General features: G+C 46.4%; 2 protein-coding genes across 2 annotated transcripts; both read left to right on the forward strand.

Annotated features, from left to right (window-relative positions):
• Positions 1–560: 560 nt before the first annotated feature.
• ZNF619 (zinc finger protein 619) lies at positions 561–7,118 on the forward strand. The gene is given in 3 exon segments (XM_056129349.1): positions 561–1,979; positions 2,061–2,109; positions 6,367–7,118. Coding segments are annotated over 3 exon segments (2,220 nt in total).
• On the forward strand, positions 6,830–14,146 carry LOC130037638 (zinc finger protein 621-like). The gene is made up of 5 exons (XM_056129534.1): positions 6,830–7,053; positions 7,488–7,567; positions 10,237–10,366; positions 11,091–11,195; positions 12,145–14,146. The coding sequence occupies exons 2-5, from the start codon at positions 7,544–7,546 to the stop codon at positions 13,179–13,181; spliced, it is 1,296 nt and encodes a 431-aa protein (XP_055985509.1). The 5' UTR covers positions 6,830–7,053; positions 7,488–7,543; the 3' UTR covers positions 13,182–14,146.
• Positions 14,147–21,079: the final 6,933 nt, after the last annotated feature.

A 21,079-nucleotide genomic window follows, 5' to 3' on the forward strand; every position in this document is an offset into this window, starting at 1 on the left:
CCTTGAGCACAGAGCCAGGAGTAAGCCCTGAGCACTGCCAAGTGCGGTGCCAACCCCTCTCCCCCCTCCACCAAATTGAAAATAAAATACATGAGGTCAGGAGATAGTTCAGTGGCTCTCTTGCAAGCATGAGGTCATAGGTTCGATACCCGGTGCTGCCTATACGCAACAAGCTTACTCCTCCCAGCTCCGATGTCTGTGCTCTGAGTCAGCAGCACCACAACATCTTCCTGACCTCCACACTAGTCGGGTGTACATAAGCACCACAGCCACCCAGGAGTATTACAACAAGAAAGCAAAGGAGTGCCACCACTATTGAGGATGGCACAAGTACAAGCACCCACCTCAAGTCGGGGGGAGGCTCCCAGTATGGAGGACTCGGAGAGGTGTGTGAGTACAACCTGAGCTGTGACTCTAGCAGGCGCTCCAACCAAATGTGTGCAGGCACCATCAGGGGGCTCTGTTTCTCCAAGAAATACTTCAGTCCAGGACAAGTGAATGCTTTCGAATCGCTTTCCTCTTCTAATGTAAATAAGTTACTTTTCTATTTTCTTTTTGTCATGCTAGGCGGTAATGGCAAGACTGAGCATGAGGAGCAAACTATAAAGCAGATCCCTTCTGAAGAGTCAGAGCCCCATGGCCTGACGTTGGGGGAGCCACTGAGGGGTGCTTTCTGGAGCCGTCACTCTAAGGTCACCTCAGAGAAGCTTCAGCCATTTGACAAGAAGGCAGCGTCCAGCAGAGGCGGCTTCACAAACTCTCCTGCCTGGGCTCATCAACCCGCCACTGGTGGAAGAGTGGAGGGAGCCCAGGCATCAGAAGGCAGTGGTGGTGTCAGAATGGGCCTCCTTTCAAAGCAGGGCCTCTCCAGAGAGCAGGCCTTTTATAAATGTGCTGAGTGTGGCAGGTGCTTCCACCAGCGTTCCGACCTTCACCGACATCAGAAAGTCCACACTGAGCAGAAGCCGTACAAATGCGAGGAATGTGGTAAAGCCTTCAGATACAACTCCAGACTGTCACGTCACCAGAAAATCCACACCAGGGAGAAACCGTACTTGTGTCAGGAGTGTGGGCAGACGTTTAGCCAAAACTCTCACCTCCGGCAGCACCAGAAAGTCCATGGTGGAGAGAAGCCCTACGAATGCAAGGACTGTGGGAAAACCTTCCGCTACAACTCAAAACTCACTTTGCACCAGCGGATCCACACCGGCGAGAAGCCCTTTAAGTGCAAGGAGTGCGGGAAGGCCTTCCGGTGTAGCCACGACTGCCTCCTCCACGAGCGAATCCACACGGGGGAGAGGCCTTACGAGTGTAAGGAGTGTGGCAAGAGTTTCCGTTTGAATTCCGTCCTGATGCGCCACCAGAAAATTCACACGGGGGACACCTCTTACGAATGTAAAGAGTGTGGGAAGACCTTCCACGGGAGCTGGGCATTTGTTCAGCACCGGAGGTTCCACACGGGGGCAAAACTCTACAGATGTAACGACTGTTGGAAGACCTTCAGCTGTAGCTCACACTTTACAGTACACCAGAGAATCCACACTGGGGAGAAACCCTTTGCGTGCCAGGAGTGTGGGAAGGCCTTCAACCAGAAAATCACCCTGATTCAGCATCAGCGAGTTCATACTGGGGAGAAACCTTACGAGTGTAAGGTGTGTGGGAAAGCCTTCAAGTGGAACGCAAGCTTCATTCAGCACCAGAAATTACATATGAGGAAGAAAGCCCCTGAAGTTGTAGGACCTCCCCCCGGCAAATCTGTTTGTCCTGCTTCAGTCCCCTTGTCTCAGGCTCCCCAGTATGCATGCTCTGCCCCAGCCTTGCCCGGGTCCCCGCCGTCAGCTTCACACGCAGTGCTGCTTCCTCTCTCTCTGCCGCTCTTCCTGTTGCTCCCCTTACCTGGAAGGGTCAGTTCTCCTGTCCAAATATAGCACTTTTCTTCCCGAGCCTTGCTTCTGAGAAGTCATCCCCCCATGGCCTGGGTGGGCTCTTACGTCCTTCTGAGCTGTTGCATACACCTGCTCCCTGGGGTACCAGTTTTCACTGACTCCTGATCATTTTAGTGTGACCCTTCTGGTCTTGTGGAAGTCACTGTTATATTCCAGCTTCCTGGTAAGTTTTCACACTTTAAGAACTGTGCTTAATTACTTACTCTCTTCTATCCTTGGGCAAAAAGTGGGAGTGTCTACCCATTCTGGGCCAACACTCTTAATCTGCACCTGCCTTTTCCATTAGCCTTAGAAGAGTCTGCAGAAGGTTTTGGGTTTTAGAATGACATTACAATGAAACAGGCAGTAATAATATAAGAAACTGGAGACTTGCAGAAAGGAGATACTCAGAGAAGGTAATGATGCTTTTGGGACGTCTAAAGAGCCCCCCCTCGGTGCCAGTAGCAAAACTCACTGGGGAATCTGAACCCTAATAAGGATCCTGCATAACCAAATAGCTGGCCAGGGAAATCATCGCTGAAACGAATATGAGGTGATGAGATGGCATTGATAGCAATATTGTAAAAGTATGTTTTAAAACTTCCATTACAGGGTCAAATGTAATGTCTTTTCTATTTGGAAATGTTTTCTATACCTGCCCATTTGTTTACTTTCAGTGTTCAATTAAATACGTAAGTATTAAAAGGTGCCTGGGTATAATAATCTTCCAGATGTTGGCGTCACTTGGGGAGCACCAGATGGCAGAAAAACCCAATCCTAATTTGCCGAAACTCCTCCCTCAGTGGATTTCTTTCTGTCAGTTGCTATCAGTTACCATTCATACACAATACATTTTCCACCCCCTTCCTGAGTTTTAGGACTACTCCATACCTCCTAGATTAAATATTAATTTGTGAGGGGTAGTAAATTCTGCATTAATTTTACAATGAACTACTGTACTAAAACCAAAGCGTTTAAGGATGCTGATCTTGCCAGATGTTAATTTTTTTTAGTTTGGGCCATACCCAGATTTCTCAGGGAATATTACTGGCTCTTAACTTAGAAGTGATCCCTTAGGTGGGGGTCACAGGGGAACCACATGGCTTCATGATTTGAGTCAGTGTCAGCAGCATACAAGGGAAGCATCTTAACTCATGTACTATCTCTGGTCCCTACATGACATCACTGATTTGACTCTATTTTGTCAAATGGTTGGAGAATCTGAATCTGTTTAGTATTAGTGCTTCAATAAGTGCAGCAAGATGGGAAGATACTTTATTTGGGAATCCAGCAAGAAAATGACATGTACATTGTTGCTTCCTAAAAGTATGTGCACAAGGTTTATAGATTTCTTACTGTATTAGAAAGATTCCCCCCTTCTCTGTGGTTGGAGTTTCACAGGTTAGATCATTTATGTCTCTGATCAATCCCTGCTTCAGTACCATTATTATCCCTGATTTATATGTGCTCGAGTGGGCCCAGTAACGTCTCCATTGGAGACTTTTGTTGTTACTGTGTCTGGCATATCGAATACTCTCGTAGCTTGCCGGGCTCTCCGAGAGGGGCGGAGGAATCGAACTCGGGTCGGCCATGTTGGCTGCGTGCAAGGCAGACACCCTACCCGCTGTGCTAGCAAGCTACCGAGAGTATTGGATATGCCAGACACAGTAACAACAAAGTCTCCAATGGAGACGTTACTGGGCCCGCTCGAGCAAATCGACGATCAACGGGAGGGCCTTTACCTTTACCTTTTACCTTTATATGTGCAGTTTTAAACAGTGTCGTATGTGCTCCATCCTGAGCTATCTCCTGGTCCCAAATTTTGAGTTTTTTTTTTCCTTTTTGGGTTGCACCCAGCAATGCTCAGGGGTTACTCCTGATGGTGCTTGGGGGACCAGATGAGATACTGGGGATCGAATCTGGATCAGCTGTTGCAAGGCAAATGGCCTACCTGCTGTACTATTGCTCCAAACCAAAGTTTTAGTTTTTATTGAGGTATAATGGGCATGAAACAGTTTTGGATTAACAGCACAATGTTTCCATTCTTGTGTAGCATGCTGACCACAGTGCTTCTGGCTAACATCCAGCCCCATACATCATTAGACTTTTTCTTGTAATGAGGACTTCTTTTTCTTTTGAGCCCACTGCCTCACTCATGCAAGGTTTGATCTCTTCCACTGAGCTACATACCTGGTCCTTTGAGATGAGAATGTCAATGTTTATTTTTAATTTTTATTTTTAAATTTTGCTGTTTTGGAGCCACACCCAGCAGTACACAGGACTAACTCCTGGCTGTGCAGTTCAGGATCATGCCTGGTGGGACCAAATCAGGTGCCAAGAATCAAGCCTGGGTCGGCCACATTGAAAGCAAGTTCCCTATCTGCTGTACTATCACTTTGGTCCCTAAGTTTTCTTAAGCAACTTTTAATGTGCTTTTTCTTAAGCACATTGTATTGTTAACTTGGCATTGTGTTTGGTGAACATTACATCCTTGTGGTTTTGTTCAAGTTTATTGAGATAACTTTATAGGTAGTAAAGATTCACTCTCCCACCTGCTTATCTGGTTTTCACATTTCAGTGTGTAATAAATGTCTTTTCTGGCCAAATTGTTTTCTTCTGGAATCTATGATTTCTGAGATCAGAGTATTAAACACCCTCAAATTAGGAAGGCCTTGTTTCTTCCAAGATTTCTTTATATGTTCATCTTTGCCTCCCCCTCACCACCCACCAAAAGGCACTGGTGGAGCAGTTCATAATCCAGTGGCCTTTCTGTGGTGTGTGTGTGTGTGTGTGTGTGTGTGTGTGTGTGTGTGTGTGTGTAATGAGTAAACTCAAACTTTCTCTGCAGTAGTTGAGTTAGATAGTGGTGTTGTACACCTTGATGATTACACACCAACAGTCAGTGCAAACTTGCAAGTCATGTAACTGAGCTAGCTTGGAGACAAATCATCCTACCTCAGCTTCCAGATTAGTACAGCCCCCAGTAACATCTGAGGAAACTTCTAGAGAGACTCCAGGCAGGTTCCTTTCAGCCAAGACACTCCTAAATCCTTGACCTACTGAAACTTTGAGAGACATTTATTGCTGTTTCCTGGGGATTATGTTGTACAATAGTACTCCCTTATAGTGCAGAAGTGCTTAGTGAAAAAAGCCAGGTGCCTGGAACTGTTTGATGAACACACTGGTCAAAGCGTTTTATTATTTTTTGATGTTTGAGGGGCCACATCTGGTGGTGCTCAGGCTCTGTATTCAAGGATCACTCCTGGTGGGCTCAGGGGACCATAAGGGATGCCGGATACAGAACTCGGGTCAGTCGTGTGTAAGGCAAGACACCTTACCTACCGTAGTATCACTCTGCCCCATTATTGGCAATCATTTTGCTAGTTCAGTAATTCTTCGAACCATGGGTTGCTGTTGCAAGGTTCTTGCTAATTGGTTGTTTTTAGACTACCACTGATTGGGGGTAGTGGGGTGGGCAGAGGGGGATGTCACTGATCAGAAGCTGAGGCTCTTTGCTAACTTTCAAAAGCACAGCTGGTTATGGGGAACAATGGAAATAAATCTGTCTCTCACTGGCTAATTTTCAGAGCAATTGTATTGATCCAAGGTTGTGAAAATGTCAGTTAACATATTGTGATTTGAGACTGGCAAAAATCAGTTTTTGTTATTCTTGAATATGAAAATTTGAAAATCTTTTGACTCTTTCTCCTTTCCTCAGGAGAGACTATAAGGAATTACTATTCTTTGTGGAGATATGCTTCTTTTCCAACCCACCCCTGGCCCCAGCTAGAGTTGACACTTTATCACCAGTTACTGAGAGGAAAGAGATGTCTAAATGAGAATTTGATAAACTTACTGGAAAAAGCTCAGCAGAACACCTTGGATGTCACGGGACAATTAAGAGGGTTCTGCCAAAGTAACACAGGACAAAATGAAGGGCATATCCTGCATCCACAGGATGGCTGGCCACTTCTGGTGCCATTTGGTTAAATGACTCTGTTAAAAGGGTCCCAATACACTGGTTTTAGGCAGTGGGAAGGATTAAGAAGGAGTGGGTAAGGATGGCTGAGAGAAACCGTAGTTTTCCTAAGGACTCCTCAGTACAGTGTAAGACTATCACAATGACTTTTGGAGCTCTTGGCCAACTACAGTTTTTTAACAGCTCACGTTGGCATATCTGACCGCAGACATACTTCTAGCAGCTCTCTCACACCACTTTCCTTTCTCCAGTCTTCCACGTACATTTCTCCTACTAGTGAATAAACAGAGACCTGGGGATTTATTGTGTATATATAGAGTCTCCTGCACCTTGCTTATTTCTGATCAGAGTGGCCAGCGATCTGGCGTATGCGCAATCAGAGGAAGTACATGATGGACTAAATTTCCCTCTACTGTTAACTGTAACTCCTCCCCTACAGTGGGCAGTGAATTCGCCTCTTAGTTATTTCTATTCAACTGGCCTTTGGAACCAGCCAATTAGATCTGCATGCTGAACTAACAGAAGGCTTGGACGATCCAGCCCCTCCCTCACGTTCTTCTGTTTTGGGTACCCTCGGGGCCCGGACCCTCCTTCACGGTTTCCTCCCGATACGGTCCCTTCCTCTTTACTTCGTCTATTACAAAAGGATCCAGGTAGGAGCCCGGGATCGGACCCCTAGGAGAAGTCCAGTTCGAAACCACTCTGCACACGCCAGCACTGCCCAAAGCTCCAGGTGTCCGGGGAAGCCAGGCTGGTCCGAGCAGGTTGAGCCCCAGCGCCCCGGGAGAGCAGATGCAGGCGCCAACCCGGAAGAAACCCGGAAGCCCCGCGCACTGTCACCAAGCAGATCGGCCCGCCCCTTCCGGCTTCGGACTGAGCCACGTGGGACGGGCCGCGGGTATCATCGAGCCGAGTGCCTCCGGCGGCCTAGAGAGGCGTCGCCCGCGCCGGGCTGGTTAACGGAAGTTTCCCGCGTTGCGGGGAGGAAGAACTTGGAAGTGCAATGCCACAGTCGGCTGGGTTCTGGCGTGACTCGCTTTCCCGGGCGGCATGTCAGCGCTCCCTCCCCGTATCCAGAAGCTCGGGCCACCGGGGCCCTCCTGAAGCTGCGCAGCTGCTGCGCGGCCTTGGAACCCCTTGCCCGCTTAGGTGCGATCTTCTTGCCCTTAACGAGGGAACTTTTTCCCCCACTGCCCTCCCGTGCTTGCTCCTGACGTCCTGCAGCTCGGGGTGCAGATCCCGGTCGGTGCCACCCGCTGGAACCCCGAATGCTTTACCTTTGATCCGCAGACCCCCGCCCCCCCCCGCCCCTTCTCCCGGTGGTGGAGATCCGACACGGTAGGGGTCAGAGGTGTCTTGGATCTCGCAGCCCACCCCAGGTGACCGGGCTCGGGAGAACTGGCACTGCACAGGCAGGCGGAGGATGGTCTTGAGCAGTAGCAATTCGTGAGCGTGCAGGGCCAGCAGTCCCGGAGTGCAGCCCCCCTGAAGCTTTGTGTCAGGGCTGGGCAGCGGGAGACTGAGGCCACGGGGATGCGTGGGTGACAGAGGGCCCAGTGCACTCATGGCTCTGTTTCTCCTAGCTTCTAAGGTTTTACCAAGCCCAGAGGACAGTACCCGAAGCCAAGGGACAGCAGTTATGCTCCAAGCAACTTGGCCCCAGGTGAGCTGAGATTCCGTTCAGTCTTTGTTGAAATCACAGTAACTCTCGGGTAATCAATAAAGGATCTCTTGGCCAGGCTATGGCTTCTTCTTCGAGCCTCCGCAGGGCTGTGCCGGTGGAGGAACTAAAGAGTTACAAATAAAGCCAGAGAAAACAGTACAGTGTGGTATGACGTTTACCTTGCACGTGGCCAATCAAGATTTGATTCCCATCACCTCTGTATAGTCCCCCGCTTGCCGCCAGGAGTAATGCCTGAGCACAGAGCCATCCTGAGCCCCTCTGGTGACGCCCAATTCCTTGCCCAAGTCTGTATAGAGAACTTGAGCTTCGAAATCTAGGTTTGGGTGGGAGAAAAGGCAGGGGACCCAAGCCAAGAAATTCTCCCTGGAGGTGGAGTTCTACAAATGAAGGGATCCCACTGGGATGAAAGAAATTCTTCACTAAAGAGATTGTCCACAAATTGCACCTGCATCTCAGAGAAACCAACATTGTCCTTTTCCTGTGCACGTTCAAGGTGCATGGTATTGATGGTATTGAATAACAGAAACAAATTCCCTTTTCTCAGAGAAGATAGGCTATGCAGGAAGTATATAAATAAGTCAATACTATAATTAGATGTTGCAGTGTACAGGGCTTTTCTAAAGTAATCGCACAGATGGGCAACATCAGCATTACCTGGGCCCTTTCAGAATTGCAAAGTTTTGACCTGTTAAAGAAAAAAATAGACTTATTCGTTAGGAAGAAACCATGAAGGATCAGGGCTAGATATTCCAAGCCTTATTCAATTAGTTCCTCACACTCCCATCTATTTGGCTGGTCCCATAAACAAGTCATTAAGCAGAAATAGCTAAGGGGGTGGAGGTATCTGGCGACTGTAAGGGAGGTGTGACAGTTATAGCAGTTGGGAATTTCTGTTTGTCCATCATATACCTGTACTGTGTGATTGGGCATATGTGAGCAGATCAATGAGTAGTCTGATCTTAGAAGCATGCATGGAGTGGGAAGATGATATACCTAAACCCAGATCACTAAATAACAGTGTTAGGGGATCTGCGAGTTGAATAATATAGAGGAGGAAGGGCAGTGTAAAAGACTGGGAAGGGGTGCTGTCCAAAAAGCAGAGGTTCCTGTTTCTGATATACCAATATGGGCTGAATGGTGGCATGTCTACTGTTGTACCAACAGTAATGAATGGTGGCATGTCTACTGTTGTACCAACCAGCAAGTGATATACCAATATGGGCTGTCCCATAAAAAGAGCTCTAACACTGAAGGGCGTCAGTGGTTAGCGTGAGAGTCTCACGTGCTGTTCACAAGAGCCCAGAGCAGGTCACTAGCTATAGACCTAGGAATAGACTGAAGAGGAGGGCAAGCGGGTCAAGAATCTGTAGAAACAAGGTCTCTCTTTTTTTTCTTCTCTCTTTTTTTCTTTTGGTTTTGGGGCCACACCTGGTGGTGCTCATGGGTTTCGCCTAGCTCTGTGCCCAGGGTTCACTCCCAGCAGTGCTTGGGGAACTCCTGCAGTACTGGGGATCAAACCTGGGCCTCCTGCAGGCAAAGCATGTGATTCATCCAGCTTGTTGAACTCTCTGTGCCCTTTTCAGATGATTTCTCTTTTTTTGGGGGGGGGGGGGCGAGAGAGGGGCTGGGTCACACCTGGACGTTGCTCAGAGATCACTCCTGGTGGTGCTCAGGGGACCATATGGGGTGCCAGGGATTTGAACTTGGTTGGCCGTGTGCAAGGCCCTACCTGCAGTGCTATCTTTTCAGCCTATTAAGGTGATGCTTTTAACGCAACTGCTTTAACACAGTTATCCCAAGTCCATAGTTTGCATTTGGGTTCATTCTGTGGGTTAGGAAATGAATGGTGGCGTGTCTACTGTTGTATCGAGACTGTTACCAACCTAACAAACCTCTGTATTCAGCCTGTTCATCCCTCTACTTTATTTTTTATTGCTGTGGAGAGTCTTCCACGAGCACCTTGGGGTGACTCACTGCTGTACTTTCTAGTGTGCCATTGTTTTTTTTTTTTTTTGCCATTGTTCTTTTTAACATAACTTTGTTTTCCTAAAATGTCTGTGTAGGTCACGCTGCCCTTCAAAACTGATTTCTTTGATATAGTAATATGCATTTAAGATTCCTCATCTTCTCATGGCATGGTGGTGCTAAATAATACTTATTTTTGTGAATAACTTTTTTTTTATTACTGTAATTGAATATCTATCTGTCTGTCTGTCTACTTATCCATCCTTGTCCAGATGTACATTCACTTACTGAAGGGCATCACTAGTGCTTCCAAGTTTTTGCAATTGGAAACACAGCTGTAGAGGGTCAAAGAGATAGTACAGGAGATAAGGTCTTTGTCTTTTGTGCAGCTGACCCTGGGTTCAATCCCCCACACCACCAATTATCCCCCAAGCACTGCCAGAGGGAGGTCGCTTTTGAGCCGACAGTCAGAAATTGCCCTGAGCACCATCAGCTGTGGCCCCCATACCCCAGCCCAGGAAAAAAAATAAACCCAAAAAAGGTGATAGGATATGGGAGGTTAAGAGTATTTGGAGGTTGGTGTCAGAGGAATCACTCAAAGAGTGTCCTCTTCCTGCTTGACCAGACCCTCCAGGGCCTTAGGAATTGCAGACTGTGCTCTCAGGTTGAACCTGTTGTTTCAGAAGCCAGTGACCTTCGAAGATGTGGCTGTGTTCTTCACCCAAACTCAGTGGGCCAGCCTGGACCTGTCCCAGAGGGCCTTGTACAAGGAGGTGATGCTGGAGAATTATGCAAATTATGTGACTACCCTGGGTAAGTTCTCTCTCAGTACCCCTTTTAACAATTTGCTGCTCCCTCAAATGTTTTGTGGGTTTTTTCAAAATCTTTGTTCGTTTATTTTATTTATTTATTTTCTCCACACCAGCTGTGCACTAAAGGGATCTCTTTTGGGGGACCATATGGGGTGTCAGGGATCAAATTGCATGCAAGGCAAGTGCTCTGCCACTTGTCTCTCCAGCCCCTTCCTCAGATGATTTGGACCTTATGTAACAGTCTTAGGTTAGACTGTTAGAATCCAGAAGAAACTTTGTACTTAGCAGCCTTTGGAGATTTGGGTTGGGGCAGTCCTAGCTCAGTTTTGGTTTTTTGAAGTTGGTCATAGTCCCAGGGAAGGCATGTTTCTGGGCTCCTAGAGAAAATCTCTCTCATGCCCTAGCTGAACCCTCTGTACCTCTGTCCTTCCAGTATGTGGGTATAGTGGCCTCCTCTCCCTGGAGTAGTCTCTAGGATATCAGTACATACACTTTCCTAGGGGATTTCCTTTCTTCTAAATCAGGGTGAAGTTGCAGTTTCTTCCCAGACAGAGTTACTATCTCCTCATCTTTTGTCTGGAGTGGAATCCCTGGGCAGGTTGCTTGATTGTCGTGGCATTCCATTTCTCTCCTCACCTAGCTTGTTAGGGAAGGAGCTGAGAGAGGGCAGAGGAATAGCTCTAGATGTTTTCAACTTGTCTTTCCTTTACTTCTTGCTGGAGCAGCATTTCCTTTTCCCAAACCTGTTCTAATCTTGCAACTGGAGAAAGGAGAAGCACCATGCGGCCCAGACCCCTGGGAAACAGAGGTTTTGAAAGACATTTCTCCAGGTAAGTCAGAGAACCTAGAGGTTTCTGTAAAGCCTTTTGCCTTCACTGTTTTCCAGAAATCTTTCTTCTGCAGCAGAAAACAAACTTCCTCATTTACAAAGTGGTGCTGTACTCTCTAAGCCCAGATAATTCTGGCTCCAACTGGGCAAGACAAATTCCTAGCAGCAGAAGGCATTCCCCACTGCGATTTTTGCTTTTATTACCTTTCGCACTCTTCTCCTCCCTGCCACTTTCTTTCATTTTCCTTTTGAGGTTCTTTTGTTGTTGTTTTGGTTTTGGTTTGGGGCTATACCTGGCTGTACTCAAAGATATCACTCCTTGTGGGTTCAGGGGATCATATGGGGGGCAGGGGATTGAACTCAGGTCCACTGCATGCAAAGCAAGCACCCTACCCGCTGTACTGTTGCTCCAGCCCAGGGGTGGTTCTTTTGCCCATTTCAACAACTGTAGACTATTTCTCGGTTCTTATACAAGGCACGACTGTGTCTCCTTTTCCAACCTGTTTACAGTAATATCTCTTCTTTAGTTGTAGTTACCACATACATTTCCTCAACTTGACGGGGTCATGTCCGAGTGTCCAAACTAATTTTTACTGGAAAATACCATGCATTGAAAGTGTAGGCAACACAGTACACCCTGAAGTGTGCTTTCATGACTGCATGGCTCACTAGTTGCTGTGGTGTGCTAAACAAGCCAGCATCATGAAAATAACAGTGCTGCATATACCCTGGGAAAAGATTTCAAAAATTTAATTTTGAAGTACAGTTTCTGCTGATTGCATTTTGCATATATACTTTTTATACACAAAGTTTATCCTCCCTTATGGATGCTTGTAGCCATTTCTTGGCTATACAGTTAAGAGAAAAGCCATATTCTACAAGAGAAAATTGGGATCACTGGATCCTGTTTCTTTTCCAGTTCAGTAACTAACCTGTGGTTTTTTTGATAGCTGAATCCCAGCTCAACAAAGAAGAGCCAACTAGGAAGCAGGAAGCCTCTAGAGAAACAGACTTGCCCAGAAGGCCAGTAAAAGGAGTCTTCAGAAATGTTGCTGGCAAGGAAACGTGGCAGACGTTCAGTTTGAATCCGAATCTGATCCTGCGAGGTGGAATGAAATTCTATGAATGTAAAGAATGTGGGAAAATCTTCAGATATAACTCAAAACTTATTCGGCATCAAGCGAGCCACACTCGAGAAAAGCCCTTCAAATGTAAAGAATGTGGCAAAGCTTTCAAATCCAGCTATGACTGTATTGTTCATGAGAAGAATCATATTGGAGAAGGGCCTTATGAATGTAAGGAATGTGGCAAAGGTTTGAGTTCCAACACGGCCTTGACTCAGCATCACAGGATCCACACTGGTGAGAAGCCCTATGAATGTAAGGAATGCGGAAAGGCCTTCCGAAGAAGCGCCGAGTACCTGCAGCACCAGCGGTTACACACAGGGGAGAAACTGTATAAGTGCAAGGATTGTTGGAAGGCTTTTGGTTGTAGGTCGCTTTTCGTGGTCCACCAGAGGATTCATACTGGGGAGAAACCCTACCAGTGTAAAGAGTGTGGCAAGGCATTTACTCAGAAGATCGCCTCCATTCACCATCAGAGAGTTCACACCGGAGAGAAGCCTTACGAATGTAAGGTGTGTGGGAAAGCCTTCAAGTGGTACGGCAGTTTTGTTCAGCATCAGAAATTGCACCCTGTGGTAAAGAAGCCCATCAAGAAGCGTGAGCCACGCCCAGACAGTCCTCAGTGTCCTGCTTCAGCCTGCCCTCTTGTTCCAGTCCAGAGTCCGTGCTCTGCTCCAGCTGTGGCCGTGCCTTCATTGACCTTTGCACATGCTCTGCTGCTTCCTACATCTGGGCCACTGTTCATGCTACTTCCCCCGTCTGGAATCGGTTCTTCACCTCTCCAAGTAGTCCACGTCCTGCAGGCTGTTTCTCCTACTGTCAAGCCTCCTCCCTTTATTTTGACCCCTTCTCACCCGTCTTGAGCATTGACTTTAGCTTTTGACTGAAGGCTTTTAGCAAATTCCCAACCTAATTTGAACACACACATTTTTTTTTACTCACATGTTTTATACTTGTTTCAGATGAATTTTTCTCTTTCTCTTTCTATTTTGAAGCCACACCCAGTGTTGCTTCCTGGGGATATTTCCAGCTCAGTGCTTGGGAGCTGCTCTGGGTGGTACCAGAGGATCAAACCAGGCCTCCCACATGCAGAACATGTGCTTGCCCATGGGGCTACTGGCCTCACAGATACCATGTTTAAAGGCCATACTTTCATATTTTCTCCTTTCCTGAGTATAAAATGCATCAGTCCCTTTCCATCTGATCTACAATGACTGTCTGCACCGTGGTGCTGCTAGTGTTGAAAGTGGGCACATTGCTGTGTGAGACAGTTTGGGAGTGAGTCTATCCCTGTATTGGGCCATGGTGTCTAGACAGAAACAACCAGGGGGAAATGGGAGAGGCATACATTGTTCATGGGATTTGAGAATTGGAATATACATTCTTCAGTGGATTTTGTGCCAGTTTAGTGGACTAAAGTAATATATTAATGCAAATGAATTTGTATTGCCCTTGGCAGAGATTGTTGGGGATTGCATATGTTTCCGCAAAAGATATGCAAAAAAACTAGTAAAGAGTAGTATGGATATTTTTTAGGAGTATGACTCAGTGATAGAGCATGTTCTATTCATGTATGAGACCCTGGGCTCAATCCTTGGCAACCAAGAAAAAATAAAGTATGCAGGAAAGGCAAACATTTGCCTAGTTTGACAGTCTCTTCTTTAAAAATGAAGATTTTTTTCTCTTTAGCTTTGCTCTTAATACCTTATTTTGGTATTTTGTTTATTTAAACTTTTTTTTTCCTAAGAATATACTATTGTGTTCCTCTTTGTTCCATCTGCTTAAACTTTTCTTGGTGGGCATTTTGTCTTTCTATGTGGCTACTACAGCATCGGCTATTACATTTTGTTTTCTAGGTATTTATTTTTGAGGTTGTTGTTTTGGTTGAATTATGAATATAAATTTTGCAACTTAATAAATAGGAGCAACAGTATAAAAAAATCAACTCTGAGGAACTGGAACAAGGCTCCAAAATTGTTTTCTGAGGAAGCTGGAGAGATAGTCGAATGGGTAGGGCACTTGCCTTACATGCAGCCGACCCAGGTTTGATCCACAGCATCCCATATGGTGCTCCAATTCCACCAGGAATGATCCCTGAACATAGAGCCAGGAGTAAGCCCTGCCATATACCCACACCTCTTCCCTTCCCCAGTCCCCCTCCTCCCTGCACTCCCCCCCCAAAAAAAAACTGGTTTCTGGGAATAAAAAGAGTGTATGAGTAAGTGCAAGATTAAAATGGAAAAATCTCCCAAAAGCCTTTTAGTGGCGTTGAAAAGGCATAAATTTGCAAACTCCCTGACAGGTGGAAGAATTGTAACTTTTAATAGAATTGAGAAAGATGAATCCTGAATCGCATTGGAAGAAACAGAATTCCCATTAGTGCTTCAGAAACTAAAGATTCATCTATGAGAGTAGATGGTGGTTGGGAATAGGATAATTGGGAGGAAGACTTAAGAAGCACTTAGATTCTCAGGTCACTTCTCCTTATTTTCTGAAATAGTGAAATGGGAATTTTTGAGGTCAAGGATACTATACTGAATAAGTTCTCCTTTACCCTGTTATCCAGAATGTTGTCATCTAGACTGACTGACTCTCTAGACTGGTGGTTATCAGAACTTTCTTTGGGAGTCTTGATCAAGAGAAGACTGATCCTATGGGACTGGAGTGGTAGTTAGTGGGTAAGGCACATGAGCTTGCACATGACTGACCAGGCTTGATTCCCCAGCATCTCATGGGGTCCCCTAAGCACTGCCAGAACTAATTCATAAGTGCAGAGTCAGGAGTAGCCCCTGACTATCGCTGGGTGTAATTGCAAAAAAACAAAAAAAGATTGTGATCCTGACATCTTTAAGATTTTTAAATTAAAAATAGTTCAGAGAAGTTCAGACTCCATATACAACCTCTACCCAGTCTTATTTTGGGTGGAGGGCTCCCCAAACAATACTTGGAGCCTCAGGACCATTCTCAGTGATACTGACCATGGTGTTTTTGGTGGTCAGGTGGCAATGCCATACTAGTTGGTCAAGTCAGCTTTTTAAATGCTCTGTTTTATTTAATGTAGAAAAAAGGGGGCAACTGTTAATACAATTCTAGGATTAAAATTGATTAAAGTTGCATTATTAATATCAACAGCTCTAGAAAATAAATTTACGTGAACAGTTGTATCAGATTGCATGGTTGGTTGGTAAGTCCTTGTCTAAGAATTTATGAAGCTTTTTGTTGCTTCAGGAAGTGTCACATGGTGGTGTAGTCCAGACATTTCCAGATTCATGGTCTGGGTCAAAGAGTCAATAGGACGGCAAACGTGCATGGTGGTAGGGCTTCTGGAAGTATGGGGGGTGGGGGAGAGGCTACCCACCCCGAGTCCAAAAAAAGAAAATCACCAGAGTTCTCAGCCCAGTTGCCAGTACCTGAAATAATTTGGAGGTTGGTGTCTGCAGAAAATATTTGTGGGGTGGTGGAGTTGCCCTTGGTGTAGCTGTAGTTGTGGGGAGTGAGTGCTGGGGGTGGAGCCTTGGTTTGGCGTGTGTTTCACCCACCAGCCTCCCGTGGGTGCTCTGGGATTTTCAGCTGTTGGGCTGGCAATTCCATAAGTTTTAGCTGCTTGTCCTGCATCTCCTGGGAGCTTTAGTCAGGATTTGGTGGAGCAGGACCTGTGAGTGAGGCGATATGGTGGCAGACAAGGATGGTAGGCCTCTAATGTTTCATTTTAAATATATAGCCAAGTATGTGAAAGAGCTTGAAGCATGGGAAATAGACTACTTGGGCCACTTTGGAGACATGAATCTTATCCCATGCTTCAAGACGTTTTTGGCATCCAGGAAGTCCCATTGGTTGATAGAGTACAAAGAAACAAACAAAAAAATTCTTGAAAACTAGAAGTCTGCATCATAAATGAGACACTTGGTATAAGTTTTGGAATATTAGAGTTAAGGGATTAACCCAAAAAGTATAACAAAAAGGTAAAGAAAATTCCACTGTAGGTCATCTAGCACTTCAGGCAGTAGGGAAAAAGGACAAAGTCATGAAAGAAATAAGTTCAAGTAAACGTCAGAATGAAAGCCTGGGATCCCATGCCTTCTCTCTGTGGTAAGAGGACACTCCCAACTCCAGGTCAGACCAGCCATCCTTCAACCTCCATGCCTCTCCAAGGGGTTCCAGATCCAGTATATCTGCCTAGTGTCTTCCAACTCTTCTTTCTGAGCATTACCAGTCTGAGACTATCAGAACATTCTCAGTGTGCACTGAACTATCTACGCAAGGAACCCTGAATTTCCAGGATAATATCCTGCAAGACTAATCCTCTCTATATATGCATATTCCTCTTTCAGTACGTATCTGTTGCCTCCAACTCCTGAAAACTTCTGGTCTGCTCTTTGAAATGAATAGTCAGCAAGGTTCCCTATGTACTCAGCATCACTGAGCCTTGCCGGTTCCTTCTTGCCCTAATCAAAACCTGCCTCTCCCTTGAGTGTGTCCCCAAGCACCCTCTGAAATGTTTTTCACTTCCATGTTCCTACTACCAGATGTTCTTGGCCCTTTTCATTTCTTGTTCCCAGTGCCAACCGTTTTTCACCACTCTCCTCTAAAACCCCCCACCTTTGAATCTTATGTCATCGGGCTGCACTCCTGAGCCTCTAGGTCACAATTTGTTTCTTGATGACTTTAGCTCCTGGCCGCCTGTCACTGCCTTCAGCATTCTTGTCAATTCATGGTGATTTTAGCTGATGATCCTTCCTCTGGATTTTATATAGTCTCTGTAGGCGGGGGTCACACCCACCACCTGGCCCCCTGGCGCCATGTAATCCCATCAGCGGCCAAGACTCAGAGACTATAAAATCCAGATCCCGGACGAGAACAGTGCAGTCTTCTGCCCCCGCGCCTGGGTGTTCCTTCCCGGAGCCCCTTGGAGGGGAGCGGGTTGAGCTTTCCTCCCCGCCCCGACCAGGGCTCCGGCAGCCGAAGACCTCCAGGACCAGCCACCACCATGCTGAGACCACTCTCCGCACACATGAAGGTACTGGCAGAGGGACAAAGCCACGCGGGTTCCGGGGCCGAGACCTCCAAGCCTACTCGAATTGGAGTCGAGCATCTTCCACCCAGATCCTCCAAATTCCAGTAGGCGGGGGTCACACCCACCACCTGGCCCCCTGGCGCCGTGTAATCCCATCAGCGGCCAAGACTCAGAGATCTTTTTCTGACCTTAAATCCCCATTTCGGAAGGGAGAACGTTGGGAACGACATATCCATCCTGTGGAATTTGGTATGTCGGCAAGTGGACATGGCTATCGAAGAGATTTGAGTAGAAGTCATGGATAATCTTCTCCATTGCCGTTCTGGAGGATGTGATGGATCCATCAGGACGTCGGAGGGCAGTCATCTTGGTCTTATAGTTGGCAAAGGACAGGCGGGTGTTACGAATACTTTTCCCAGCTTCTGCCGCATCTACCAGTACTTCTGCCCTTCTCTCTTTGATGTCTTCCTTGATCGCATCTCTGCACTGCTTTGCGAGCTCAGATGTTAGCTTGTGGTTGCCTGAGGCATGCGCCAAACCACGCTGGCGAATTAGCTCAAGAGTTTTCGAAGATAGGCGATTTTTTTGTGGCTATCTCTCTCTTGGCGTTCCTCGCACATTCATGGAGGTGCTGAACCAGTCGATCGTATTCCTCGTCAATGTTGTCAACAATGGCATCTTCCCATGTTGCTGCAATAGTACCAAAGAGTTCCCAGTTGGTGGTCATTCTGGGAGTTCCCAACGTTCTCCCTTCCGAAATCCGACACGCCATTTCGTCGGTAAAGAAACAAACAGCACCTGGCCCAGACAAGGTCAGACCTGAACACCTGAAGAACCTGCCGTCAGTACTCATCAATACACTGGCTCGGCTCTTCACTCGCTACCTGTCTGAATGCAAGGTTCCGTCCCAATGGAAAACCAGCAGGACCATACTACTGTTCAAGAAGGGAGACATCCATGACATTGGCAACTATCGCCCGATCTGCCTATTGTCTGTCATCTACAAGTTGTTCACTCAAGTCATCCTAAATAGGATTGGCAGAACACTAGATGAAGGACAACCATGTGAGCAAGCAGGGTTCCGCAAAGGATTCAGCACCATCGACCATATCCACACAATAACCAAGCTCATTGAGGTTTCTCGGGAGTTCAAAATGCCGCTCTGTTCAACGTTCATTGATTTAAAGAAGGCCTTTGATTCTGTTGAGACGGAAGCGGTCATTGAAGCCCTAGCCAATCAGGGCATTCAAGCCCAATACATCAGGATCCTCTGTGAGCTGTATTGCGGATTCACTACCAGGATCTCACCATTCTACAAAGAAGTGATCGTTGATGTCAAGAGAGGGGTGCGGCAGGGTGATACCATTTCACCGAAACTCTTCAGTGCCACCCTCGAGAACATCATGCGACGACTGGAATGGGAAGGAATGGGAGTGAAGATAGATGGTCGGCAATTACACCACCTCTGCTTTGCTGATGACATTGTTTTAATAACACCAAACATCAGCCAAGCGGCACAAATGCTGGCCGACTTTGACCATGAGTGTGGAAAGGTAGGACTACAGCTGAATCTTACGAAGACAATGTTTATGAGAAACAGCCTTGTTCCTGACGCCCCATTCGCTCTCAATGGAACGACCATCTCCGAATGCAACAGCTATGTGTACCTAGGTCGAGAGGTCAACATGACAAATGACCTGGCACCCGAGCTGCGCAGGAGGAAGAGAGCGGCTTGGAACGCCTTCAAGAATGTCGAAGAAATAGCTAAGAGGACGAAGAACCTCCGGCTCCGGACACATCTCTTTGATTCCACTGTTCTTCCTGCATTAACATATGCCTCAGAGACCTGGGCCCTACGCAAACAAGATGAGAACACTTTTCAGGTCTCCCAAAGAAGAATAGAAAGAGCTATGCTTGGAATATCACGTTTCACTCAAATGAGAGAAAGAATCCGGAGTTCTGACATCCGTCGACGATCAAGGATCAGGGACGCTGTCTCATTTGCCAAGGTGTCGAAAATCAGATGGGCTGGTCACGTAATGAGATTTAAAGATGACCGCTGGACTAGAGCTGTTACCGACTGGATTCCACGGGATGTCAAAAGACCGCGTGGCCGCCCACCTACCAGATGGTCAGACTTCTTCGTCAAGATCATGAACGATCGGTTTGAGGCCCTTCATGTTCCCAGAGCGAACAGATGCCATTGGGCTACACTAGCACGCGACAGGGACAAATGGAGACGTTACTGGCGCCCGCTCGAGCAAATCTAAGACTAACGGGAAGTTAAGTGATTAAGTGATTAAGTGAAATCCCCATTTTACCTTAACAACTTCCTTGATCATATCTGAGACCTATTTTCATCCAAAATTTTTATTTCCAGCATTTGAAATATCTTGTTCTATTACCTGTTTTTCCAACTCACTCCTTTTAGAATTTCAATGAAAGAAAGCCTTCAACTTCCATTGTTCCTGCTTTCTCTTGTGTTTGTCCTTATACTTTGACTTGCCCCTTCTTCACCCAGAGTCACTTCTGTTTGGAGGGTCCCTTAACTCCTTTGTACTTTGTCTTTGCCATGCTCACCAAACCCCAACTCTGACCACATGCAGTCTTTGCCTTCTTAGCACCCACACTCAAACCACCAAAGTGGAGCAAGAGATACCAAGCAATAATGCTGCATCTTCTCATTTTAATGCCATCAGGAGCTTCAGGCGGACCCTAAATGCCTTCTGTCAACTATGATTTTGAAGTCCACTTAACCACTTTCTCAGGCCACAGCTCTGAATTTTTTGTCTGTTTTGGGGCCACACTTGGTGATGTTCAGGGCTTACACCTGGCTCTGCACTCAAAAATCACTCCTGACAGTGCTTGAGGGACCATATAGGATGCCAGATATCAAACCAGTGCCTTATCCACTGCACTATGTCTCTAGCCCCATAAGCTCTGATTTCTTCTTAAATATATAATAGTTCTTTCTCAGGCCTCACTTTCAGCTAAATGATTTTTCCCTCTTCCTAAAAGATTGTAAGGCCAGAGAGTGCTGTGCAATTAGCCTGGGTGCCAGAATGAGACATGTGGAGCTGAATTGGTAGAATCTTATCTCACACATCTGCTTTTCAGCTAGCAGTATCTGATTTTCCACACCCATATTCCCAATCACTTTGTCTAACTCAGGGAGCTCGACCTACGGTTCTATTGCACTCAGTGACCCGGCTTTGGCTCCCAGTTCTGCATTAGCCACTGTTCAGTTATAGATAGAATCCACTTAAGTTTGAGCAGAAAGGAATTTTTTTTTACTTTTTTTTATTGAATCACAGTGAGATAGACCCTTACAAAGATGTTCATGATTAGAAGAAAGGAATTTTCTACATTCTACTAGTTACAACATTTCCAAGAGGGAACCAGCTGGGATGGTGCATAGGCAGAAGTCAAGATAAATGACCAACTCCCAAATGGCTCTGGTGGAAACATAGTAGGTGTTAGTGCCTACCACTGATGAGGCTGCCACCTCCACCACCTTGAAGAGAAGGGATGGACCACCAGAGATTTACCACATGCTCAAAAAGCAAAGAAAAGCTAGCATCCCCACAACCATTTAAAACAATATTTTAAAAAATTGTTTGAGGTACTGTGATTTGCAATACTGTTAATGATGGTTTCTCGTGTACATAATTCCAACACCACACCTGTGTGCCCATCTTCCTCACACAAGATCCTCAGTGCCCCTCCCTTTCAACCCAGTTTCCCCAC

Source organism: Sorex fumeus, unplaced genomic scaffold (genome assembly GCF_029834395.1).
Source record: "Sorex fumeus unplaced genomic scaffold, SorFum_2.1 ptg000072l, whole genome shotgun sequence".
Classification (NCBI taxonomy): Eukaryota; Metazoa; Chordata; class Mammalia; order Eulipotyphla; family Soricidae; genus Sorex; species Sorex fumeus.